The sequence below is a fragment of the Muscardinus avellanarius genome (assembly GCF_963383645.1).
Source record: "Muscardinus avellanarius genome assembly, chromosome: 20".
NCBI classification, from domain to species: domain Eukaryota; kingdom Metazoa; phylum Chordata; class Mammalia; order Rodentia; family Gliridae; genus Muscardinus; species Muscardinus avellanarius.
Genome location: NC_137806.1, coordinates 17,543,759 through 17,571,381, shown reverse-complemented (window position 1 = coordinate 17,571,381; position 27,623 = coordinate 17,543,759). Strand labels below are relative to the sequence as shown.

General features: G+C 44.9%; 1 protein-coding gene across 1 annotated transcript in view; it reads right to left on the bottom strand.

Moving 5' to 3' along the window:
• Window positions 1-27,623, bottom strand: part of FAM171A1 (family with sequence similarity 171 member A1) — a gene marked incomplete at both ends in the record, with an annotated part of 121,446 nt that overhangs the window by 10,011 nt on the left and 83,812 nt on the right. The window contains 2 exons of the mRNA XM_080716993.1: window positions 16,195-16,371; window positions 22,188-22,346. Of these exons, the coding sequence (XP_080573119.1) occupies window positions 16,195-16,371; window positions 22,188-22,346 (336 nt within the window). The remainder of the gene's footprint in view (window positions 1-16,194; window positions 16,372-22,187; window positions 22,347-27,623) is intronic.

Below are 27,623 nucleotides of genomic sequence, written 5' to 3'. Positions count from 1 at the left end.
CCTGCCTCACAGACAAAAGCAAGCTTCTGCGGCGCGACTCCCAGCTGCTTCATCTGCCACCAGGTGTGGCCAGCTTCTGTGTGCTCCTGGGGCGGTGCTTGCAAAAGTGATGTCCTCGTGAAACTTCTAGCCTTTGTGGTCCAGAGTCACAGCAAGCCCTAATGTCCTCAGCACTCCTCTGGGCTTCTCTTTCCGACCTTCCCCAGCCTACTCCACCCTGGCCTCTTCCTATGGTTTCCCTTTGCAGACTTCCTACTGTGCCTTCAGCATCCTTCCCATAAGCAAGCAGCTACTGGGTCACATGGTGCAGGCAGACAGGATCCTGAATGTCCTCCTGTCCCACCAGCCCCAGTCTGAGTGCCAGGCTCCAACCTGCCAAAGGGGTGCAGAGCTGCAGCCGCAGCCACCTGGTTGCCGAGCTGGTATCTCAGGAGCCGGCTGGGCAGCGTGTGCCTCTCTGCTCTGACCGAGGCTAGTGGCTGTGTCTATGACCAGGGTTGCATGTGTGTGAAGGTCATGTGCTCATCTCTCCAGCAGCACCAATCAATAAAATTCTGCATGACTGAAATTTCTAGATCATCAGGTTTCAAGTAGTTTTCAAGGCATTTGAACTCTCTAAGAGAATTCTTCCTATCTGGCATTCCTCAGGACACCTCTTAAACATGGTCTGCAAGAAACTCTTTTCTCCATTTGCCCAAAATAGAAAAAGGTGGCTTTGGATACATTCTTAAAAGTAACCTTTTATCCTACCTTACAAAAGTGAATAAAAATTTGACTTTTCTTGAAAACTCAGGGTCATGGTTATGATCAACTACAATGCTAGGTTTTAAAATATTGATGCTCTTAAAATACAGACTTGAAGAAGACAGAGGTGTTTGCTCTTAAGATAAATAGTGCCATCTACACTCATGTTCGCTTCCTGCCTTATAACTTGCTGTGTTCCAGCCCTGCTCCTTCACCCCCGGCACCCCCAACTTCCCACCCTGGGCAGTCTGTTTTTGGGGAAACAGATCACCCACTGTTATGATTAGATGTATACTGTTCCCTGAAGACCTCATGCATTAATGTTCGGTATTGATATAATTAAGTCATGAGGGTTGTAATCTCATGGGTAGATAAATCCACTGTAAGGGATTTACTGGGTGGTAACCTAGGCAGGTGGGTGTGGCCAGAGAAGGTCCGTGGGGGTGTAGCCTTGGAGACTGTGCCTTTGTCTTTGGCTCCCCTTGCTTGCTTGCTCTTTGGCTTCCAGCCTCCATGATGTGAGAACACAGCCTTGCTCTCTCCCATCTCTCTCCCACCGCCATGCCCTGAGATTCACAGATCCTAGCCTCACATGAACTGATCCTGGAATCTCCCAACAATTGTGAGCAAATAAATCTTCCTTCCTTGAAGTTGTGTGGTCAGTTGTTTTGTATTAGAGCAGGAGAATGCTAACGGAGACACCCACCACACCCAATCTGGAATAACATATGCAGGCCCTGTGAGGGAAAGGAGAACAAAACTGGCTATTGAACAGTGACATTTTCCATTCAAGCTTAGAATTTTCTGTCTGAAGTAGCATTCTCTAGAGTTAAACCAAACACCACAGGAAGATTCAGAGATATTTTCAAGGATAAACAATGTTTTGAAATATCACTTTCATCTTTGAAAATGAGTTAGTTATGTATTCAGCTGGCAAGGTTCATTGTGTACAAAGCACTCTGAGCTCATCACATGGAAGCTGCACTTAACTCCAATGACTATTATGTGTAGTAATGGGCAGGCAGGAGAGAGTCCCATGCTTAGCTGTAGGCTGACATGGGGCCTCCTAGCAATCACCAGGGGTGCTGCTTTGTTACCAAGCAATAATAGAGTCAAAACTTTTATTTGCAACATATAAAAAAAGTAAGTTGAAAAATTGAACAAATGCCTCTCCAAAGTCAAAAGGAATCTAAAATCTATAAAAGGACTGACCAAAAATACAATAACTAATATAATACAAACTAAGGAGTTCAGATTTACCTTGCTTTTTTCTTTTTCTTCTTTTTACCCAGTACTGGAGATTAAGCCTAGTGAAATTCTATCTCCAAGCTACATCCCCAGTCCATTTTTATTTTTTATTTTGAAATTGCCTCTTGCTAAGTTGCCAAGGCTGACCTCGAGCCTGCAATCCTCCTGTCTTAGCCTCCCAAGTACTGGGATTATAGGCATGCGTCACCACATCCAGTAAGAAACAGCCTTCTTAAGATGTATGCGCCTCTTAGAGTCAAAGCAAATAGCTCTTCTTCCTCTTCCTGTCATCGCCAGCTTCGTGGAGGTCGTCACCATCATCATCACCATCATCATCACCATCGTCATCATCGTCAACATCATCATGGCTGGGCTGTCATCATCATCATCGTCATCATCATCATCGTCAACATCATCATGGCTGGGCCATCATCATCATCATCGTCATCATCATCATTGTCAACATCATCATGGCTGGGCCCTTCCAGATCTCTGAATACACTGCATTTCTTTAGGATCCAGATGACTCGCCCGATGACTTGTTCACATCTGTGTTATTTTAAGATATAACCTGTACTATGATTTGCCATCCATTGCACATACAGAAGTATGGAGGTCTATCTTACCACATGCTTTAACACAGCTGACTCAGGATCGATCACTTGCTAACATCGAAATACAAAGACCTGTCAGTCCTGCGGCCACATCCATCAGTGCGGCGGAAACAGTGATACGTTTATAATCCCAGGACCCTCTTTTTCCTATGGAAACGCATGGCTTTGAAGAGCTAGGTTGCTTTCTCTGGAATTATTTTTCCATACAATCAGTGAGGAGTAAGCATTCCTTGTGAATTACATAGCACACTATTCGTCTGCGGATCAGTTATGTAGGCATTCTCATCGAAAGCAATCAAACTGAAGAGAAGTAACATGTGGATGGCTGGATTCTTCCAGCTTTGGGCGCGCACAATTCAGGACTGGTTTAAACAACGATAAAATTAGGCTCAACTCACTTTAACCAGTGACGTGCTGTGTGAAGCACAGAATCAAATACAGTGAATACCAGAAATTAAAACGTAGAGCCAGGCGTGGTGGTGCATTCTTGTAATCCCAGTACTGAGAGAAAAGGATTGCAGGTTTGAGACCAGCCTCAGCTACTTAGTGAGGCCTTCTGTGACTTAGTGAGACCCTGTTCCAAAATAAAGAATAAAAAAAATAGGACTGGGGGTATAGTTTGGAGGTAGAAAGCCCCTGGGTTCTATCCCCAGTGCCACAAAAAAAAAAAAAAAAGAAAAAGAAAAAAGAAAAAGAAATTAAGACATGAAATGAACCTGTATTTAGCTGGGGAAGAGTTTTGTTTGTTTGTGCAGTGTTGGGTATTGAACCCAGGGCCTCCTGCATGCTAAGAGAGAAAGAGATTCTTAAAAAACAAATTTAAAAGGCTGAGACAGGAGGATTGCAGGTTTGAGGCTAGTCTCAGAAACTTAGCAAGCCTTGCTTCAAAACAAAAAAAATAAAATAGGGCTGGTGATGTTAGGTCACAGGTAGAATGCTCCTGGGTTCAATCCCTAGTATTACTAAAAAAAATATTAATAATTAGCAACTGATTTTTTTCCTCTTTAACCCTTTGCTGCACTATCTCAGGACTTACTGCAACATGTTTTAGGAAAGCAGTGGTAATGAGAAATGATTAAGATTCTGGCAGAGTTCCTGCCTTAAAGAGATAGCCAGAAGCATTAGGCGAGATGGCAGCACTGATAAAGTTTAACGTGATGTTTACATTTAAAATGGGTATATATAAATTTCCAGAAGACAGTATCAGAGTATGAGTTAATTAGCTCCATTTCTGGAGAGAAATTTGGTTCAATACCCACTAAGTCCAACACCATCTTGCAGTTACATGTCACGGAGGCTGGGTGGGGGAAGCAGGCAAGGATTGGGGTGGTGCAGACAGTCATCCCTGGCATTAGAAAAAATAATTCAGAATAAAGACTACAGAGTCTGCAAACATCTGAGATGTGCGGCGAGTTACTCTCCATCAGGCTTGCTAAAGAGCTTCTTGAAAGGAGATCCTCTGGTGGGTGCAGTGGCGCCCACCTGTAACCCAGTACTTGGGAGGCAGAGACAAGAGGATGCAGGTTCAAAGCCAGTGCGCAGTAACTTAGTGAGACTCTGTTTCCAAATAAAAATAAAAGTGGCTAGGGTTATAGGTACAAGCCCCTGGATTCAATCCCAGTAACTGCATAAATAAATAAACACATACATAATAAAAATAAAAGCAGGGCATGGTGGCCCACGCCTGTAATCCCAGTACTTGGGAGGCTGAGACAGGAGAATTGCAGGTTTGTAGACAGTCCTGGAAACTTGGTGAGGCTGTCAGCAACTTAGCAAGATTCTGTTTCCAAATAAAGGAGGGCTGCTGGGGTGTAGCTCAGAGGCAGAATGCCCCTGAATTCATCTCCAGCAACACACACACACACACACACACACACACACACACACACACACACACACAAATTTGATGGGTCTGGAGGGCCGCGTGAGAGTGCTGTCTTGACCATCACACATCAATAGCTTGCTCGACAACAGAGCTCTAATGTACACGCACTTTTGTAGCGGTGACAATCTTTTCAGAAGATTCTGATGCCGTTTCCCACAGTGTGGCCAAAGGGCATTGACTGGGGCCAGAGCTTGAAGTAACCTCAAGGGTATTGTTGAGGTTCAGGAAGGAATCTACTCACTGGCAGCCCAGGCTGGGGTTGGCGACTCAAACTACAGATGCTGTCTTGTCATTACTTAAGGGAAACTGCTACTTGGTGACCTGGTTGCTGTGTGTGACCACACTGATTCCCAACCAAGACTTCTGCATTGATTGTTCCCTTTTTTCCCCAGAATGTTCTGCTGGTAGGACAGTCCCATGTCAGGCTCCTAGTGCCTGTAGGATCTCAACTCAAATATCCCTTCTCTGCTGCCTCTGAACAGTCAATCACTCTCTGACACTGCTGTTTAACTGCCTTGGGGTACCAATGCCATAAAAGCACACCGGTACATCAGCGGCTTCTTCTTCTTTTTTTTCTTGGTGGTACTGGGGTTCCTGGAAGCCCTTCTACCTCTGGGCTACACACCCAGACCTTTTTTATATTTTTTGAAACAGGGTCTCTTAAGCCAGCGTGGCTGGCTATGACCTGCGCGATCCTCCTGTCTCCGCCTCCCAAGCGCGGGGATGACAAGCGTGCGCCACCACGCCCCGCCATCGGCTCCTAAAACAAAAGCTTCATAATTATAGGGATCTTCCCTGACTTGTGCCGCCACTGCTTCATCCCAAGAGTGTACAACAATGGGGCAGTGGGTCTGGAGAAGATGTTCGATTAATATTAAGAAATGCTAATTTTTTCCCAAAGAAAAGTCATGGGAAATCTTTTCATTTCTAAATGTTGGCAGTAAATTCAAACGTAATAAACAAATATTCAAACCAACGGATGGGCCAAACAAGACATGTCTGGGGATGGGCTGCTGCTTTGTACTCTCAGACCCAGTCCATTGTTCTAGGAGGCCAGTCGGCCTTCACACAGCAGGACGCATAGGAACCCAGCGAGCTGGAAAGGGGACGGGGCTGAGCCCTGAAGGGAACCCTCTCGCCTTCTCCACTCCCCGCACGTCCAAGTGCGCCCCGGGTGCTCTGTGCCCAGCTTTGGCTACTTCCTGATGAAGAAGATTGTAGCCCCCATCTCTGGGGTTGTTTGGGAGTAATCATAAAAAATGTCGGTTTATAGTAACATCTGTTTTCCTAATGGATGAGCTCAGCTAAGAATCAGTAGATGAAAATTTTTCTTCCCTGGAAGATGTGCGTGTGATCCTGTTATTCTTCTGCTTTGATTCTGGCTGACATCAAACTGCATGTTTGAAATGGCTGGGCTGTCACAAGCAACCACATCCACGAAGTGCACTGAGGAGCAAGAAGTCACTTTGGGGACACCTCCAGGGGGCACATTTTGTACGTGCTGAGTTTGTTCTGGGGCGTGTGCCTGTGCAGTTGTGTGCACACAAGTGACTTCAATGGGCAGATCCAAGAGAAGGAGTGGACAGGACCCTAATATTAAGAACACAACATGTGGCTGCCCGTGTGCCCAGTGATTGTCACACTTAAGTCTTATACAGTCCTTTTTATATCCAGCTTATATGCTTTATTTTATCTTATTTTGTGACACTGAGTATTGAACCCAAGGCCATTCTTCCTTCCAGCTACACCCCCAGGCCTATTTTATTTTATTTGCAAACAGGGTCTAGCTAAGTTGCTGAAGGCCTCGATGAGTTGTCGAGGCTGGGTTGAACCTGTGATCCTCCTGTCTCAGCCTCCCAAACAGTAGGATTACAGGCATGAGCCAGCACAGCCAGCTGGAAGGTAGGCATTATTATATCTCGTTCTTAAGGCTAGAAACATTAGGTCTAGATAAACTGGCAATTTTCCCAATTATAGGCTCATTCCTAATTATTTGCAGCCCTTGAGAATTTTCAGACCCAAAGATTCAATACCACCACTTTCAAATCAACGCAAAAAAAATTCTCATACAAGTTGAACCCTTATTAAAAAAAACTCACGACATGTGATAAAACATGTCCTAATCTAAAAAAGCTTATATAGCTCACATGAAAATATAAAACCAAAATTGTAACTGAAACAGAAACAAGACTATAGCATTTCAAAATAAAATCTAAGTTTAAAACCCCAATCTAATGCAGTATTCGATGACAAATTACCCTGATGAACTCCTCAGCTGCAGCCCGACATGCCTCAGATGATCACGGGAGGCTGTCTTTGAGCTGGTCTGTCTACGCTTGATCCTCCTACGGCTTTTCTTAAGCTGAACTTGTAGCAAAACTTTCTTCTAACATGCTGTGACTTCTTCACCTTTCCTTAAATTGTTGGGATTGTATTTTTCGTATATCACGTCCACTCCTATTCTGTAAAATAGTCCACTCATAAATGCGAATTCAGGAGGTAAAAGGATAAGAACCTAAAGATCTACACTGAATCCAGATGAGGGTTCCAAAGACTGGTTTAGAACCCCCAATACTTTTGCCTTTTAATTACTCATTCCACTGGAAAGAGCTGGAAATTGAATTCATTAAAAAAAATCTTTGGTTCTGTACTTGGAAGGCTGACACATGAGGATCACGGGTTTGAGGCTAGCCTCAGCAACTAAGAGAGACCCTGTTTCAAAATAAAAAATAAAGCCGGGCGTGGTGGCGCACGCTTGTAATCCCCGCACTTGGGAAGTGGAGACAGGAGGATCGCGCTAGTTCAAAGCCAGCCGCTCTGGCTTAAGAGGCCCTGTTTCCAAATAAAAATATAAAAAATAGGTCTGGGAGTGTAGCCCGGAGGTAGAAGGGTTTCCAGGAATCCCAGTACCACCAAAAACAAAAACCAAAGACGAAATATCAAACAAACAAAAGAAAATAAAAAATAAAAAGGGCAAAGGCTGTAGCTCAGAGATAGGATGCTCCAGCTCAACTCCTAGTGTGTGTGTGTGCGCGTGTGTATGTGTATGTGTGTGTCACACAAACACATGGAAAAAAAACAAGTAACAACAACAAAAAACTTTAGTTCTGAAAATAAATTATGACAGCTTTACCTTCTTTTTTATTTTTTTCACCCAGACTTATACTAAAATGAGCATGTTAGATTTTTATATAAAACCCAGCCCAAGCCGGGCGTGGTGGCACATGCTTGTAATCCCAGTGCTTGGGAGGCTGAGACAGGAGGATTGCACAGGTTCGAAGCCAGCCTCAGCTACTTAGTGAGGCTCTCAGCAACTTAGTGAGACCCTGTTTCCAAATATAATAGGTCTGGAAGTATAGCCCGGAGGTAGAAAAGCCCCTGGGTTCCATCCCCATTACCAAAGGGGCGCGGGGGAGGGGGGACAGCCCAAACTGCAGCACACCAAGACACCTGGAGGCTTCTAAGTGATGGGGAAGCCAGCAGGATGCTAATTAGCCACAGATAATCCACAACATGAACCCTGCACAAGTTATCATTGAAAGTTGATGGTAAAAGAAGACAGATCTCTTTCAGGGGAACATAGTAATCTGCAAACTCTGAGATCACAAAAGCAGGCAACAGTTCCTTGTCAAGTTTGCCAAAAATGGTTCCAGTTAAACCCAGGCATGGGAAATTCTACTTCTGCACACAACGGCCAAGTCCCACAGAACAGGGTTTTAAAACAAAAGTGCCACAGCTACCCTCGAGCTAGTAGGATGGCATTGTTTTTTTTTTGAAAACTGTCATTTTGTTGTTCACCAACACAAAAGGCTTAACAATTCTTAGAAATGGATCAAATATTATGAGATTGTTTTTTGAGTTGCTAAGCGACACTGAAAAACAGCTACTGCTGTTCTGATATCATTCCCAGGGGCAGCACAAGGGTTATGCTGGCTTACTGCCCTCTACTCAGCCCACAGGAGCAGAAGGGCAGCAGAGATGCTGGGGGTCTCGAGTGGCCGAAAGATCCCTGTCTGTACCCCAAACAGCAAACCACTGCTGGCTGCCTGGCTGCTGAGATCTTCCCAAGACAAGGCTTCCCACTGGGCTGTCATCCAGTACTCACGGCAAGTCTTATGTGTTCCTTGCTATCTGCAACATCAGTGTGACCAGCCCTCTCTACAGGTAAATTACACCCCCCACCCCATAGCTCATTGAAGCCCAACTCATTTCTTTCTCTTGTTTGGTCCTGGAGATTTAACCCAGGGGCATTCTACCTCCAAGCCACTTTCCCAGCCCTATTTTATTTTGTAGGTTGAGACAGGTTCTCAGTAAGTTGCTGAGGCTGGCTGCTAACCTGTAATCCTCCGTTCTCAGCCTCTCAAGTACTGGGATTACAAGTATGAACCACCATATGCCTGGCTAAAGTCCAATTCATTTCTAAGAGTAATTTTTTACATCTGGGAAAGGAGAGACTCTTCCTGAGAATTCTTTGTTTCTAGCCATTGTCTTGACCTATTTGGGACAACAGCTTTCTTAGGGCTATGGTGACATTACATTTAGGTAAGTTGGCATCTCCTTGGTTTCACACCCTTAACTACGGCCTCTGCTCTCTTGGAACACAATAAAAGATGGTGCATATGGTTCTAAAATTAATATCACACACAAATATATTCTTAATTGTTAGAGAAATGAACTCCCCCTTTTAGTTCTAAAAAAAGCTATATTGCATTGCAGGGGGTCATGATGCAGGAGAGTTCATCCTCATAATTCAGTCACACCACCTCTGTATTCCAACTCGAGCTCTTCTACCTGCATGTGGCTTATAATAGAGAAAAAGATAAGGGAGTACTATTATTATTAGTCACTTTGTTTTTTTAATGAACAGTTTTAGGTTCACTGCAAAATCCAGAGAAAAGTACAGAGATTTCCCCCTCCCCCTGCACTGCACAGCCTCTCCCCGTACCAGCGTCCCCCACCCAGAACGATGTGCTTGCCGCAACTGACGGACCAACATGGACACATCGTTATCACCCAAGGCCCATAGCTTATATGCTCAGTAATCAGATTTCATCTTCTTAAAGTTATAAACACAATTATTGCTTTAAAATTCCCCATTCTCCCAAAGACTAATGAAATGGAAAAAAAAATCTTTAATCTGTATTTTAAATAAGCTCCACCTTCGTGGCGGGCTGGCCACGACTTACCTAAAAACGGATTAATTAAGTGAGCAGAGCATCCGTAGTACGGTTCTCCCTCTGAAGCAGAGACAAATCTACTCCAGGCCAATTACGACTGGGTATTCCTGAGCGTCTGCTACGTATGCGCCATACATGATAAGAAGCCGGTTCAGTAACCACCATTTCTATAGCAACCCACACACACTCTGCCTGCTGTGTTTTGGGGAGGCAGTTAAAACTGGATTCCACAATGTAGCCTCACTCTTAGAATATGCTTTTATTTCCGTCGTCTCATTAGAATGGGAGTATGCAAATCCAGCGAGTTTTCATTAAGCAGGAGAAATTTAACAAACCCAGAATCTTCGCTCTCAGTTGCTTTGACACTCACTGTCAGCTGGTCACTTTGAACTCAAGCCACTGACCTGGTTTGCTTGTTCATAAGTGACCATTCCCCAGGGCAATAAGTCAGATCTCAGCCTGACATCCTCGCACACCAGACAGCCATCTGCTGCCCCAGTTACTGGCGAAAGAAAGAGTAAATGCTGTAAAAGTGAATGGACAGGACCATCTCTTACTGTCCAGAAAGCCCTCGCTACAGTGCGTTCACTATGACTGACTTCCCTGGCCAGACCTGGGAAGGGAAACTTCTCTTTTCAGAGGTCAAAGTAGCCACTGCACATGACTAGCACACATATGTGTATGTGCACTCACGTTATCCCATCCCATTCCCTCTGTGTACACCTGTGTACACCTCTGAGTACATTTGACACTCAGGCACAGAGACAGCATGGTCACAAGATGCTAAGTTAAAGAAGCCTGCTAACTCCTCAAAGGGAAACACTTCCATTCACTAAATGGAGCCCTCTTTTACTCTGTAAGTCAAGGGGTATTTTTTTTTTGTGTGTGTGTATGTATGTGTCAAATGTTATACCTTCCCTTGCTGGGCGTGGTGGCGCACACTTGTAATCCTCGCATTTGGGAGGCGGAGACAGGAGGATCGTGCAGGTTCGAAGTCAGCTGCGCTGGCTTAAGAGACCCTGTTTCCAAATAAAAATATAAAAATGGGTCTGGGAGTGTAGCCCAGAGGTAGAAGGGTTTCCAGGAGCCCCAGTACCACACACACACACAAAAAGTTATACATTCCCTTTATTTAAAAAATTATTGGTGATTGTAATTGTACATGATAATGAGATTCATAGTGATATATTTAATATATATGCACACAGCATTTTAGTAAATGTAGCAAAAGTTTCACTCTAGTATATATGCAAATTGTGCTTCTTTAAACAAATCTTTTGAAGGTATACACGCACACACATACGCACATATAAACAGTAAGTAGCCAACTGATATTGTTGTAAGCGCACTAAACAAAACCCAACATCATTTGTATGCTAAGGAAGTATTCATCTATTAGGTTACCCTGCGATGAATGTGTAGGCTGGAATATGGAGATGCTAATTTCTATCATGGAAAACTCTCCTCCTGTTCAAAAAAAAAAAAAATTAAGCTGGTGTGGTGGTGCACACTTGTAATCCCAGCATTTGGGAGGCTGAGAAAGAAGGTTTGTGGTTCACAGACAGCCTCAGCTACTTAGTGAGGCCCTTTGCAACTCAGCGAGACCCTGTTTCAAAATAAAGAATAAAAAATTGGGCTGGGGATGGAGCTCAGATGCAGACTGCCCCTGGGCTCCATACCCAGTAGCGCAAAATAAAATAAAAGACAACCGTGACCATTAAAAAAGGACAACTATGATAAATGCCAGCATTAAAAACCAACCCTCTAATGGTACCAGAAAGCGAGCCCCTCAAGATCTTTTTCCTAAGAGTAAATGTTCAGGTATCTACAGTCACGGCTTAAATATTTGAGCTAAAATATGGTTTACTGAGTCAGTATTAAAATGTGGCTGTTTCATAAAAAAGACAATTGCAGCATTTGCAGGGAAATGGATGGAACTGGAGGATACTACGCTAAGCGAGATTAGTCAGTCGCAAAAAGTAAGAAATCGGATGCTTTCCCTAATATGTGAAAGCTAAGGTGAAAGGGGTCATAGGAGGAACTCCAGGTGGAAAAGGAGATCCTACAGAGGAGCAAACAAGGCAGCCTAACTGTGGGGATGGGGAGGAAACTCTTTAAAACGCATGATGTACTTATCGAAGTCAACCACTAAGCCAAGCATGGGAGGGAGGGATGGGGGGGAGTGGGGTGGGGAATGGGTGGAGGCTGGCTGGGTGATGTGTGCATTTATGTCTACGCAAGTTTTTTTTAATCCCATTATGATGTATAAATACAATGCACCACTAAAAAATTTTTAAAAATGTGGCTATAGAGCTAGATAGCTATGGGGCCACACACTATAATCCCAGGACTTGGGAGGCTGAGACAGGAACAGGGCCAGGTTTGCAGCCAGCCTCAGCAACTTAGATGCTGTTTCTAAAAAGAAAAGAAAATAGGACTGGGGATGCAGCTCAAACGCAGAATGCTCCTGGGTTCAAACCCCAGTAAAACACACACACACACACACACACACACACACACACACACACGGTTTTATCACTCAAAGAGAAATCCTATTGAACTATAAAAGTCAGAAGTCCTGCCCTGCAGTGAGAGCCTGCCACTCTGAACACCAAGCGCCACCCAGGCAAAGTGCACGGTCTGCCTGGCCACTAAGAGACACACAGGGAGTGGCTGGACCCGCCCTGCAGTCGCCGCTCAGTCCTGCACAGAGAAGCACGTTCTTCCACTGTATTACCCGGAAAGAGCTTCCATGGGAGACATTTAGATCGGGGGTCACAGACTTTTTCTGTAAAATGCCAGATAGTAAATGTGTTGGGGTTGTGGGACGGGAGTCTGTTACAACTCCTGAGTGTTGTAGTGTGAAAGCAGAACAAAGGGCAGGAGTGTGTGCCAATAAAACTTTATTTAGGGATGCTTACATATGGGTTTCATATACTTTTTTCCTTTCTTTTGTACTAGGGATTGGACCCAGAGGAATTCTACCCCCTAGATACACACTCAGCCCTCTATTTTATTTTGAAAGAGGGTCTCATTAAGTTGCTGAGGCTGGCCTGGAACCTGTGATCCTCTTGTCTCAGTTTCCCAAGTCCTGGGGTTACAGATGTGTGCCACCATGCCTGGCTTATAACTTCTTTTTTCTTTTTAGTACTGGCAATTGAACCCAGGGTCTAACACAAGCTAGACAAGCACTCTACCACTGGACTACATCCCTAATGAGTTTCGCATAATTTTCAAAGAAAACTTGTCATGAGGTATCCTTCTTTTGATTCTTACCTCCTTCCATCTTTATTGAGGTATAACTGACAAATAAAAATTATATACACTTAAGGTAGGTAATTTGATGTTTTGTTATATGTATCAAGATAAAATGCTCTTAACGCATTGTCACCACTTTCCATTTTCTTCTTTCCTTATGGTAAGAAGACATAAGATTTACTTTCTTAGCAAATTTCAAGTATATGATAAGACATTGTTAATTATATTCACGCTGCTTATCATAGACCTCCAAAATTTACTCATTCGGTTTAATGGCAACTCGGCACCCTTTGACCAACGTATCTCCATTTCCTTCTCCCCCCCCCCCCAACTTCTTCCATCATTTAAAAACGTGACTGCCTTTGTCAGCTTTCAGTTGGTGGAACCCAATTTAGGTGAAAACTTCTTAATGGATCCATAAGATGCTCTTTCTGGCTGTTACACAATTTGGAATCGACAATTATTTTGGTTTACCTCCAAAGTAGACAGTTTAAAGCACTGAATGATTTGAAGTGATTATTGTAGCCATAAATAACAACCGACAGTAAACCATGTTACCATGTTGTTGTGTAGTGGTGTTGTTGTGTTGATAGATTGCTAATTTTGTTTCCCTGATCCTATAATGCCGTCTCAGGAATTTTCTATTTAACTGAAATATTTCAATTTCAACTTAGACAATGATGTTATCGATTAAATAGAACAGAAAAACAACTTATGAAATATGTAGGCTTTTATTGAGTTTAGTAAGTTAAAGAACATATGGCTCCTTTGAAATGTCCATTCAATCTTCAAGTTTTCAGAAAACATATTTTAATTCATTTGATTATTTTTGAATGATGATCCAAACCTTGGCTTTTCTTGTGCATATGCAATCTGTTACAGCCGGGAACTTGGCAGTTTCATTTTTCACAGTAGATGCTAAGTTAAAAAGACCATTTAAATGGAATAGATCAACCACACAATGAAGGCTTCCATGAAAAGGCTCAGTGCCCTGGGGATTATTTTGCAGAAATAGAGAACTGGATGACATACTTCAGAGGTTCTCTAGCAATGTACATTTCTTTGTTTCCACTGAGTTCTATGTTGTATTGGTTTCTTGTTGCTGCTGTAATAAATCATCACAAAATTTAGGGGATCAAAACACTACAGATTTATTCTTATGACTTTCGAGGTGAGAAGTCCAGAATCATCTTCTCTGGCTAAAGCCAGGGCATCTCAATGGCCAATCTGAAGGGAAGGGAGAATCTCTTTCCTGGTCACTGTCAACTTCCAGCAGCCACCTGTGTTCCTTGGCTTGTAGCTATTTTCTCCATCTTCAAAGAACATCTCTGTAGCCCCTGCTCTCACCCCACCACCTCCCCTCTAACTCTGATTTGCTTCCTCTGATAAGGACTCTTGTGATCACAGTGAACCATTTGGATAATCTCCCCATCCCAAGATTTTTTTTTTTTTTTTTTTTTTGCGGTACTGGGGATGAAACCCAGAGGCATTCTATCTCCAAGCTACACCCCCAGCTCTATTTTTTATTCTTTATTTTGAAACAGGCTCTCACTAAGTTGCGGAGGGCCTAAGTAGCTGAGGCTGGCTGTGAACCTGCAATCTTCCTGTCTCAGCCTCCCGAGTACTAGGATTACAAGTGTATGCCACCATGCCCAGCTCATCCCAAGATTCTTAGTCACATCTACAGTGTCTCTTTATAAGGTAACATTTACAGGGTCCAAGGATTAGGATGTGAAGATATTTGGGAGAGATGCATTATTCAGCCTGTCACATTTACCAAAACATCCTTTAAATGAATTTTTGCTGTTTCTAAATAATTTCCAAAACACATTAATGAGAGTGAGGATGCTGCTTCTGTACACACCTGAGCACACACTGATACCTGGAGAAAGGTTCAGTGCATCAGAAACATCTTTTATATTCCCAAATATATCTGCCCATACTAAACATATATTCATTTTTAAAAAGAAGAGGCAGGAAGGAGGTGAACAATAACAGCCAGAATGGGAAATTCCTAGATGGAGAAAAAACTAATATAACTGTTCTCTCACTGAACAAGGGCTCAAAACTTCATCCTTTTATTAAACACCCCCCCCCCACACACACACACATACACACACTCACACTGACGGTTTGCACAGTGTTGGCAAGTGAATACCCCTCCTCCAGGGTCTATATGCCAATGGCTTGATCATCAGCCTGTATTGCTACAGGGACATACATGGTAGAAACTCTAGGAGGTGTGGCCTAGCAGGAGGAAGTTAGGTCATTGGGGGTGTGCCCTTGAAGGGGATTCTTACTGGGTCCTCAGCCTCTTTCTCTTTGCTTCCCCACTGCCATGAAGTGAGGCCTTTCCTCTGCGGCGTACTCCCTGCCACGGTATTCTGCCAGGCCACAGCCCCAAAGGCAGTAGGGCCAACTGACCATGGACAGAATTGTCAACAAAATAAACCATTCCTCCTTCTAAGTTGCTTATTTTGTCATAGCAAGAGAAAGGTGACACACATATACATGTACAGTTATGTCTATAAGCATCTTAAGCATAATTTTATATTATCTTAAACATCTGACTTTAAAAAATGCCTACATCATCCTCATCAGCTCAACAAGCACTTTAAGTGGTTCCCTGGCATGCGCTGGGAACTGTTCTTGATTGATCACAAGGATTCCAGGACAAGTGAGACCCACAGGGACAGAGGTGACTGTGTGACCACACAGCCATGTCCTCGTCCACTCCTAGTACCACCGTGAGTGAGCGGCACACAAGAGGAACTCCCTGGTGCCTAGGGGATGGGGACAAGTGTGCAGGAGGGAGATGACTAGGAGAGAGTTCAAAACATAATAGTAGTCTTCTCTAGAAGGTAGGATCATGGGTCATTTTTATTTTCATTGTTTTGTATAATATTGGCAAGTGTTGTTTTTTTTTTCCAGAAGATAAAAAAAGACTACATTGCCAAGAGAGATCACAGGACTTTCTGAGGAATAAAGGAATAAAAGGAGCAAATCAATTTTAGGTCTCATTATCTTTAAAGATTATTTTCAAGTTAATTAGTTTAAATGAAGGCCTACAAACACCCCCCCCCCAAAAAAAAAGAAAGAAAAAAAGGAAACCAACCAAGAGAGTCAAACTCCAGAGAGAATGCACGAATGGCACGGTCCAGTAGAAACCACGCGGTGTATCATGAGCCGCAGCATTCACTAGCTGCAAGGAAAGCCGACTTCCACAGGCCTCTCAGAAAGAAAACGAACAACTGAGATCTCTGCTTACCCAGCTTCTGGTCAAACCGCCACGCTGTGACGTATGCATTGTGCCTCAGACTGCTCTGTGCGGCCAGCGGCACGGTGACGTAGATGGGGCCGTCCACCAGCACCGGGGTCCCATTACTGCTGAGCAAGTGGACGCTGACTGCCGTGATGGGGGTCAGGTCATACCTGGTGCTGTTTCCTAGGGGGAAGAGGCATTTTCCATTAAGTGCATATGACGTATCAGGGGCTGTGGACACTCTGTAGAAAATAGTCTCAGCTACCATTTATTGAACAGAATGTCCTCTATTCCAGGGGCTGTCTCCGTAATCCTCACCACACTGCAATGTGGGTGTGGTGGCCCACACCTGTAATTCCAGTACGTGGACAGGAGGATCGTAGGTTCGAGGTTAGCCCTAGCAACTTAGTGAAACCCTGTTGCCACTCATAGGTAGAACACCCCTGGGTTCAGTCTCCAGTACCACACATACACACAAAAAGGGTCTTTTCTATAATGTGAGATGATGGTATACTGGAAATTACAAAAGATAACTTCTGTGCCAAGTGAGCCCCATGCGTATATTAATAACACATATAGCATATACTATATAATAACATATCAATAACAGATCACCAAAGCAAATCCAAATGTTTTCAATTGGAGACTTTTTTTTTTTTTGGTGGTACTGGGGTTCCTGGAAGCCCTTCTACCTCCGGGCTACACTCCCAGACCTATTTTTTACATTTTCATTTTGGAAACAGGGTCTCCTAAGCCAGCGCGCGCGGCTGGCTTCGAACCTGCGCGATCCTCCTGTCTCTGCCTCCCAAGCGCGGGGATTACAAGCGTGCGCCACCACGCCTGGCGGAGACTTTTTTTTAACAGTAAATTTGACAAGAAAAGCAGACCTCAATGGGCTTCAAAATATTAACTTTCTTCTGCTAAAAAGTATATCATTGAAACTTGAAGTATTTATGAGTTATTTTAGTTTCCATTGTTATTTTGGTCTACTTAAGAGAAATTTAATACCCCAAGTACTCTCCATTAGAGGGCCTTATCCAAGCCAATGCTTTAATGACGGATGGATCAGAGAGTGCTTGTGGAGTGATATTTATACACTTAAGCAATCCATTTTCTCCAGTAAAATACAGTACCATGCAAAATGTACTTGGTCCCAATTTTATGACTTTCTTTGGATAGACTAATACACGGTGATAAAAAATATTAAGCTACATTAGAATACAAGGTATAGGACTTTTCTTTTTTCTGTACTGAAGATTGAACTCAGGGGACTATTACCTCTGAGCTATATCCCCAGCCCAATTTTATTCTTTATTTTGAAACAGGGTCTCACTAAGCTGCAGAGAGCCTCGCTAAGTAGCCGAGGCTGGCTGCGAACCCAGATCCTCCTGTCTTAGCCTCCCAAGTACTGGAATTACAAGCGTGCACCACCATGTCTGGCTGCATAGGACTTTTTATTCGGTCACTTACATACCTACCTATCTCTCTGAGTTGATGTCTACTTCCACTTTGGACTCAAGGTAAACATCTGAAGCAAATCTGGTAAATTATAGCATTTCTACAATGAGTTATAGCTGTATCTTTCATAGGGAAATTTCTGAATGCTAACAGCTGGACCTTTGATCATTTATATCCATCTCTGTTTTTCAACGATGGAAAGACATGGGAAAAGAGATTCCATTCAAAGTCCTAACTTGGAACCAGAGATTCAAGTTTGGAAATCTTTTTGTCTACCCATTTAATTTTAGGATAAAAAAAACCCAAACCCAGAATTTGTCATTTCTGGTTAAAATATTTTGTGGATCAGGACATATACATGGCAATTGCTTAAAAGTGACATGATGGCAAAGCCAGGTCTGCAGTGTTCTACTCTAGGTTTTATCAGAACCTCTGAACAGGCCGGGACACAGTGGCACATGCCTGTAATCCCTGTCCTTGGGAGGCAGGGACAGGAGGATCTGAGAATTGCAGCCAGCTTTAGCAATAAAGTGAGGACCGCAGCAACTTAGTGAGACCCTGTTTCAAAGTAAACGAAAGTAAAATAGGGCTGGAGGTGCAACTCAGAGACTGCCCCTGGGAAGGAAGAAAAGAAGGAAGGAAGGAAAGAAGGCAGAACTTCTGAACATGACATAACTTAAAACTACAACAACATTAAATAACCAATTGAACTCGCATACAAAATTTAGAGATAACGTTTTCTATCAGGGAGTGCTGTTTTCAAGCCCTGCAGGCTGCTCCCGCAGAGGGAGGAGTCACGTAGTTAGAGGAGAATGTGCCACGGACAGACGGCATCTCCCTTCTCCCTCACCACGCTCCGTTCATTCTCGCCAGGATCCTGTACATTCCTGGCCCGGGGAGATGAGGTCTGGCAAGTTACTCTTCCACTGGGGCTATTTTTTCTTATCTTGGTAACTAAAGAGGGTGGACAAGACACCTTCTTGAGTGTGTGGAACTAAACATTCTTAGAATATTCAGAAGCAAGCAAGCACTGTGGGAACGAGCACGTTGGTTAAGCGCGGTAAGGATCAGGCTCTCCCCCTCATGCTCTGTCTGTCTTGTGACACTGTGGCTAATCACACCTGCTTCTTGGACGTCTCGGTCCTTCTTCAGTGCGCACTGGATACCTTCTACCTTCCCCTCTCTCTTCTTGCTCTCTTTATTCCGAAAGGATTCATACTTCGAGGGTTAAATTATTTCCCTTCCAACCTTTGTTATGAAAATCCAATTCTGTCAAGCCGGCTGTGGTGGGCACACTTGTAATCCCAGTACTTGGGAGGCTGAGACAGGAGGATCACAGGTTCACAGCCAGCCTCGGCTACTTGGTGAGGCCCTCTGCAGCTTAGTGAGATCTTGTTTCAAAATAAAGAATAAAAAATAGGACTGGGGGTGTGGCTTGGAGGTAGAATGCACTTGGATTCAATCCCTAATACGGAGAAAAAAAAAAAAAAAGAGACGCCAATTCTGCAGGAAATCCTGGATTCGATACGTCACTACGCTTCCTTTCCTGCCCCATCTTGAAGTTTTCTGGCTCTTTATGTTCAAATACAGACAGTTAAGAGACCAAAGCGCAGGAGGAGGGGGAGGCACCCCGGAAGTGGGGAGACGAGCTGCAGTGTATTGCGCCTCCAACATCAGTATGAGGTCAGGATGAGAGGGTCAGCTCAGCCAGGTTCTGTTTGGCTTTGTGTTCTGGTTCAGGGTTGAGCATCGCTAATCCAACCGTCTGAAATCCAAAAACAATCTGAGTGCCATGATGCACAACTGGTGAAGTCTATATGAATATTCCAAAATTAAAAAAAAAAGAAAAGCTGGCGTGGTGGCGCACGCTTGTAATACCCGCGCTTAGGAGGCTGAGACAGGAGGATCGCACGGGTTTGAAGCCAGCCTCAGCTACTCAGTGAGACCCTGTTTCCAAATAAAGTATAAAATAGGTCTGGGAGTATATCCCGGAGGTAGAAAGCCTCTGGGTTCCACCCCCAGTACCACCACCAAAAAAAAAAAAAAAAAAAAAAAAAAGAAAGAAAATACACACTCTAAAATCATTAACCTGCAACAAGTTTTGGGGTGGCAGAAAAACTGATATCTTAGTCATTCAGAGCTGGTCAGTGTTTTTTTTTTTTTTTTTTTTGGCAATGAAGGGAAGGGTGTGCTCGAAGGCACAATATAGAAGGCCTCCCCACTTTTTTGTATTGGAGTCTGAGCCCAGGAGCATTTTACTTTCAATTTACACCCACAGCCCTGTATTATATTTTGTTTCTGAAACAGGGTCTCACAAAGTTGCTAAAGGCCTCATTATGTTGCTGAGGCTGGCCTCAAACCTGTGATCCTCCTGTCTCAGCCTCCCAAATACTGGGATGATAAGTGTGCACCTCCGCACCCAGTTAGGGGCTCCCTATTCTAATACCAGAGGCCCCAAAGCAGACCGACTGGGAAGAGCAAGTGGGGAGTGGCCAAACCCTCCACGCTGCTGCATTACCCCACTTCCATCTTGAGAGGCTTCCTCTAAGCTGGACACCCCTGCTCTTCTGCCCTTTTGCCACCCGAGGACGCCCCTTCCTAGCCTCCTGCGTTTCTGTCCATCTCTGTTGACCTCTAGACACACCTCCCATCCCGCAGAGACACGTGTGGCCCCCACTCTTCTTCTGAGCTAAAATCTCTTAGAAGCCTTTCGTAAAGCAGGAGGTGAGGCTCACAGGGCAGATGAGAAGCTGTGTATAAACTGTGACCGGCGGCACCAAGCAGAGGAGCTGCAGCGTCACTGTTCTGCTGAGGACCTGGCGCCCAGGTGCCCCAGGGAACGTGCGAATGTACCCCAGGGCTGGATGTATCTTCAAGTAGGTCTCAGAGAAGGTCTAAGCCTTTCTAGGTCAATTTGCCAGTTATTTCAGTGAAAAAGAATTTTAAGATCACCTTCCAAAGACCTTCTGTCTTCCCTGTGAAATAGAGTGATTTTAAAATAAAGTGAACTCTTCTAAAATCAATAGTCCTGTGTCTTTGTGTTCTTCTTCTCCCAGTCTTCTCAGATTTCATAATTTATTCAGGAACTATTGGAAGTGGGACACGTAAAAATTAATGAGCTTTGAGAAATGAGCTGTCTCTCTGAGTTGGGGCTTTACGATTGTTCCATTTCGTCGGGGACTGGATGGGGCCGTGGCAGTCTCATACTGAACGTAACCAGGCTGCTGAAATGGTGCTCTTCTCCCGAATATTAAAGTAAAATTTCACATTTCCCCCTCAAGAACCAATACTAAAGATGACAGACACCTGTCTGATGCCAAATGTCATATTAATACACTATCAGCACACAAAAATTAAGGGAAGAGAGTTTTCAAAACAACTACTATAAGAGGGGGAAAAGTGAATAAAAACATCATCAGGTCACCTTAGTTTCTAACCCGAAATTCATTATTGTGCTATAAAATGGATCAGATGTTTCAGGTATAAAAGCTTTTTCAGAATTATAAGTTCACTTGAAGTGCCAGAAAATTAAGTGAAATTCAGTAAAAATGTTCCTGAGAAGTGTAATAACATCCCCACCTAGCATGACTTAACCCAGAACAGCCTTCGGGTTTCAGTTTTATGTGATGACTAGTTTGAAACGTGGGGGAAGGGAAGAGGAGTAGACGGAATCTGATTGGGGACTCAGGATCCCTGGCTCTTGTCCGTGCGGGAGGAGGACTGGGACCAGACTATCTCCAAGAGCCAGCGTCTGCATCCTTTCCCTGATAAGGAGTTATCACCTACTTTCTGGCTGGTGGCTTTTGGTTTCTGATCTCACAGCTATGTGTGTAGTGACGAGGACAGAGCTGACTTAGACATCTGCCAGAAGATTCCAAATCACCTTCAAACCTGGACACTCTGACACGCCACAGAAACCCTTTCCAATCCCCTTTGAAAGGAAAGAAAGGCAGAGAAAGTGAGTGCAGAGAGAGGAAAGATGTGGGGAGAAGCTGGATGGAGACAGGATGGGCAGAGGTCCCTGCTACTAAGCGCCCCACCATCTGCTAACCCCCAGCGGTGGCACGTGGGGGGTGGGGGCCGTGCATTTCCTTCAGGGCAGCTGGGCAGCCGCTGCACCAACCAGCACACACTCTAGGGGAAGTGGGACCGGGCAGAGGTCAGGGGAAGAAACCCTTGAATTCTGCTCTCATCTTAAAAAACAATTCGTTTCAGTGTTAGGATGTTTTCTGAATTGAACATACTTAGTCCACCAAAAGAGAACCCAGAGATGGTGCTGCAGGCAGCTGGCAAGACCAGAAAGGCTCAAGGAGACCAACTGGCCAAACTGCAATTCTACGGGTGCAGCCTGAACTCCCTGAATGCACACTCACAGAGAGTAACAGACTCACTGCACCTGACTTGCAGAAAGGGTTCTAGTATCTACCTCTGTAACCAGTGCCTGGCTCTCATTCGGTGCTGATGCTTCCAGCCACGTCCAAAATCAACCGGTACCAAGGAAAACCCAGAAGCTCCACCCGAGGAGGGAGGAGTGGACTTACCTGTTCCATTTCCATCTAATCCTCGCAAATAAGGAAAACTGTCCACCTCCGAAGGGGCGCTGGCGGCCGTGAGAAAGGCGGTCAGGTCGCTGTAGCTGGTGTTCTCAGGCAACCTCAGGGCTCTCCTCTGGAAATGAACGCGAGGCTGTGGCCGGGCACCTGCAGGGATTAACCTCTGAGTTACCTCCGGGAGGAGGAGCCACTTCTATTTCGGAAGCCCTGAAACCCGGGAAGGGCTTCTCCAGGGTCTCAGCAGCCTCCCCCACTGGATCCTTCCCACCTCGCTTCCCATCCATTAGGACACAGAGATGTGACAACATGCCATTATGGGGTGAGGAATAATAGCCCATTGTCGCCTTTGTTTTGACACAGGATGCTATTTAGGTTTTTAACAAAAAGCCTTTCTGAGTCTGTTGGTGGGCAGTCCTTTTACTGGGCGGCATTTGCCTCTGGATCGGGTTACACTGGGGAAAGTCCTAGTAAATGAGACAAGCCGTGACAATTAGTTTCTTTACACAAACAATGCGAGAGATAGGCTTGGATGCTGCTACAAACTCATCCTTCATCTCCCTGGTAAAGGCTGGTGGAGCGCCACTGACCGGCTAAGCGGGCAGTGGACTAAACGTGCAGCCTGGAGGGAACACAGACAAGAGCCTCCAGTGCAGACCCTTTTCTTGCTGTGGAATCTGCCATCTGCTATCCTGTCTAGTCCTCAGGGTGCTTCTTACTTTGTGACAGATTATGTCGTAGAATCCTTGATAAGACTTTTTTTTGGGGGGGGGGGTTAACTTGGAATTGAACCCAGGGCACTCTACCTCCAAGCTACACCCCTAGCCTTTTTAAAAATTTTAATGTTATTTTGAAACAGTGTCTTGCTAGGTTGCTGAGGCTGGTCTTAAACCTGCTATCCTCCTGTTTCCCAAGCACTGGGATTACGGCCCGTCCTGTTTCACCAAGATTTGCTCCTTTATGAGAAGGCTGGGTGTACCCAGTTACCTTGTGACGTAATCTGCAGTTGACTTTTCTCCAGATGCTGTTATGGTTATAAAGCCTGTGTGTGTTTTTACCTGATGCTATGGTGACAGTCACAAGACATGAATGTGCAAAGTAATTCTGCACAATCACAGAAAGAAAAAATCAGAGCAAAACTCATAAATCCTACTCCAGCCTGCAGCTGTCCCAGTATACCATCCCTGCCCAAGTTCTGTGGTGCCTAAGCTCGCCCCAGGGTTCCCTGTAGCCCTACAGCAGAGACCTTGCAAGGGAGGCAGCGCCTATGTGGAAATGCTCTAGAGTAAGGGAGTTTCAGAGCTCAGAGGATCCACGAGGCCAGAAGTCCCTGCCTTCAGGAGACGCCAGGGAGGCCCACGGAAGTACAGACCTAGGTCTGGGGCAGACTATCTTGGTTATGTGTGACCTAAATAGCAGACAGTCACAATGTTTCCTCCACCTCCTAAAAATCACTGATTAGACCTCTCCGCTGCTGATTATCCACTCCGTGAAACCCAGGCCCATCTCCAGAGCTGGTGTGTCTGCATGGGCCAGGGCATGACCCATGGGCTCATGAGGGTTTAGGTGGAAGGTGAGCCCAGGCCGGTCATGCCAGAGCAGGGGAACATGTGTACCCCCAGGCCTCCATGAAGCTCCTGGAAGACAGGAGGGTTGAGATTCATGTGCAAGCAGGACTCACAGACCTACTTGGGCTGGCCCAAGAAGAGGGAGGCTGCTGAGAGATGGGGTGCTGCATACTGAGCCAGCCAGGCCTTTGGGGCCCAGAGGACCACATTCTCTTTCTCAATTCATCCAACACCCCCACCCCTTCTTCCATTCCTAAGCAGAGCACATATAGCATGCATTTTGGTTGGTGGGAGAGGCATCTCTCTCTTTTCCCTCTGGCCACTGCTTCACTCTCCCTCTTCGTCTTGGACTGGCCAGACACAGAGGGCGCTCTGCCGGGGCCAGTCCAGCTGGTCTGACACACACCATGACTGGCATGATGTGCAGTGTCTGTCCAAGGGGCCCATCACATCCCAGAGCTGACCACAGGCACAGTCTATGGCTGGTGAAATGACCAAGAGACATCTGCGGAATCTAAGGGTAGATTCTTCTAAGGCTTGGCATCAACACAATCTAGATGGGCATTGTAGGGTTGGGGAGTGGCGGGTGCTGAAGTCCCTCTTCCTGTGTTAAAGCTGCTACCTTTTTTGGTGTATATTTATATCTTTTATTTTTATTTTTCTTATTTTTTATTTATTTTAATTAAAAAAAAATTTTTATTGGTGCATTATATTCATATATCACATTGGGGTAAGAAACTTGTGTGGACATACACGTACACATCACTGATTTTTATATGCCTGGGTGGGAATGGGGCCCAAGTTGCTGCCTCCTACAGCAACTCCCTACAGCAGCTGTTTCAAACTTCCTCTGTTCTTCTCACACTTAGGCCTTTGTCCACATCCCCCAAATGCTGAGACTCTCTTGAAAACCCTGGGGCCTCCACTTCCTCTCTCTGCACTTCAAAATCTGTCTCTTCCCTCTTCTTGTCCATCTGTGTCTCCTCAACGTCAACCCAAGTCCCTACTCTACATTTTGCCTGTTTATTTTGAGATGTGCCATGACCAGCTATTCTCACCTTGCCTGTAGACTTTTTTCCTCTCTAACCAACAAATAGACTCATTTCTTCCCTATCTAAAAAAAAATCACAATCAAACATGACTTTAACTGTTATCCTACAAGTAAATGCCTTCTTTCCTTCTACCCAACCTCCAGTGACGCGGCTTTCACCCACCAAACATGCTGGAGACACTGGCTCTCGGCTATATAATCTGCAAACCCCATGAGGACTTCCCGGCCTTCATCCTCATTGACCTTTCACAGTGGTCAGCACTGTTCCCCACCCTTGCCCACAAGTTCCCTCCTCCCTGAAATTCATGGACGTGGCTATGGTTCTAAGACTTTGTTTTTTCCCTTGCAAGGACTTTTTTCTCCTCCTCCTTCCAGATGAAATAGTGCCCAAAAGGCTGCCACCTTAACTTCTGCTATTTCTCCACTTCATTTTTAGTAATCCCCTTCCTCTGCCACAATCTTGACTGTCACTGTCCTCTTCAGCCCTTGGCTCTTTTCTCAACTCCACACCTGCATTTCCCTTTCCCTTCCAGAAACTTCTACCTGGACGCCCATCTGGCACTACAGAACCATCATGGACTTTCTCTCTTGTTTAATGGTCCCATGTTCTCCCCAGCAGCCAGTGCTGTTTCCAGGTCATCATCATCGTTTCCTCTTTCTAGCATCTTGCACATTCACTCAAATGCCAAGACTGGCCCATTTCTCTCTTTTTTATTTATTTATTTATTTATTTTTTATTGGTGCATTGTAATCATACATGACATTGGAATACAAGACTTGAGAGGATATACAAGCACACATCATCCAATTAGCCCTCATCCAGTCCCCATCCCATTCCCTCCCCCTCCCTCGATCCCATGCTTATTGGTGATTATCTTTGATACATTTGTTTACGTATCTCCTGAGTTTTAAAGAGGTTCCATCCTCCCCCATCCCATCCCCTCTGATTGGTCACCTTAATTGCTTCGCTATAGGGCCCTTTCTATAACTCAACCTCCTCTTGTTACCCCTTTACTCCTAGTTATTGCTAATTAGGGGAAGCACCTGGTTTTTATTTTCTGTGATATTTCTCTGTGCATGCCGCATTGCAAGTTCCGATCCCACTCTTGACGGCCCCAGTAGTGGCCTGGCCACCTGAAGGACTCTGACCCCAACCTTGCTGGCTCCGGCACTGGCCTTGTCTTATGGGAGACACCGATTCTGGCCTTGCTGGCCCCGGCACCGGCCTAACCCATCGGCAGGCTCCGATCCCGGCCTCGGAGGCCCCAGCACCAGTCTTGCCTCAAGGCAGGCTCCAATCCCGGCCTTGCTGATCCCGGCACCACCCTAGCCCCTCGGCAGGCTCCAATGCCGGCATCGGAGGTCCCAGCACCGGCCTTGCCTCATGGCAGGCGCCGATCTCTGTCTCGCTGGCCCCAGAACCGGCCTAAACCCTCAGCAGGCTCTGATCCTGGCCTCGCTGGCCCCGGCCTTGGCCTACTGGCCCATCTTTCTTTGCCAACATTTCTAGCATCTATTTTCCTCTGTTTCTGCCTCCAGCCTACATTACTCTGTGCTCCTTTTGCCTCAACCATTGTCAAAGTCTCCTTTTGTCCCCCACTCCAGCCTTGCCTCATTCTCCATCTCACCTGACACATGAACTGTCCTAGAGTACCACTCCAGTCACATCCCCTCTCTGCTCAGAAGCCTTCAATGGATCTCTACTGCATATCAAAGTAACAAAAATGACTAAAACAACCACGAAAATAAGTAGACTAGTATAGACCCAAGCTGCTCTGTCACCTCCCTCTCTCATAAGTGAGAGGAACATACTGGTGCCTTAGAAAGTATAAAGTTATACTCACATGTGTCTGTCTGTATTTATTTGATATAACGACTCAGTTATAAGGAACACTCTCCTGTCTTTATAGGGGAGGAAACTAAAGATCAGAGAAGTTAAGTAACTTAGCCAAAGTCATTCTGCTTGTAAGAGGTAGAAATCTTTCATTCAAATTTCTGTATCTCTTTCTATTATACCATACCTTTATCAGAATAGATGCTGTATTTGTTACCAATCTGCTCCCATCATCTGGCCTAATAGGACCACACCGCTCAGTTTCCATGCATGCTCAAGGTTGCCTCCAGGTCTGAAATGTCTTCCTGTCATCTATTTCAGAGTCTACATGCCATCCAAAATACATGTCAAGTGCTACCTCCTGTACTTAGCCTTCCTCTATCCCATCCCAAGCTCTATTGGTATTTTCCCTATAGCCTCGGTGTTAATGTGCATTGCCTTATGTTTATGTGAATGCTTGTATATCTCCCTCATCAGAGTCACCATAAGAAAAGCATATGGGTAGTGGAGTCACTTAACCCCAGGTTTAAACCTCCCCACTACCACCTTCTAGTTGAAAGACTTTGGGCTAAGTGAATCATGCTTGTCTCACAGCATGACTGTTGTGATGTTAGTTAGATCAGAACACATATTTAAAGTGCCTAACAGTGCTTTTGGTGCAGAATAAGGTATAAAATAAGCATTACTTTTCAGTCCCCTCTACCCTTAGACTGAACATCTTTAAAGGCAGCTATTGTGTACATGCATTGCTCCAGGTCCAGCACATCACTGGTGCTCAGCACTACTTATGGGAATGAATGAGAAGATCAGTCAATTCCCATTAGATTGGAACTATTAACACTTTGGGCCAGATAATTATTTGATGGGATGCAGGCTGTCCTGTGCAATATATAGTACGTTTAATAGTCTCTATGGCCTCCCCAGTGGATGCCAGTAGCAGCCCCCAAGAGGCAATAACCAGAATGTCTCCAGGC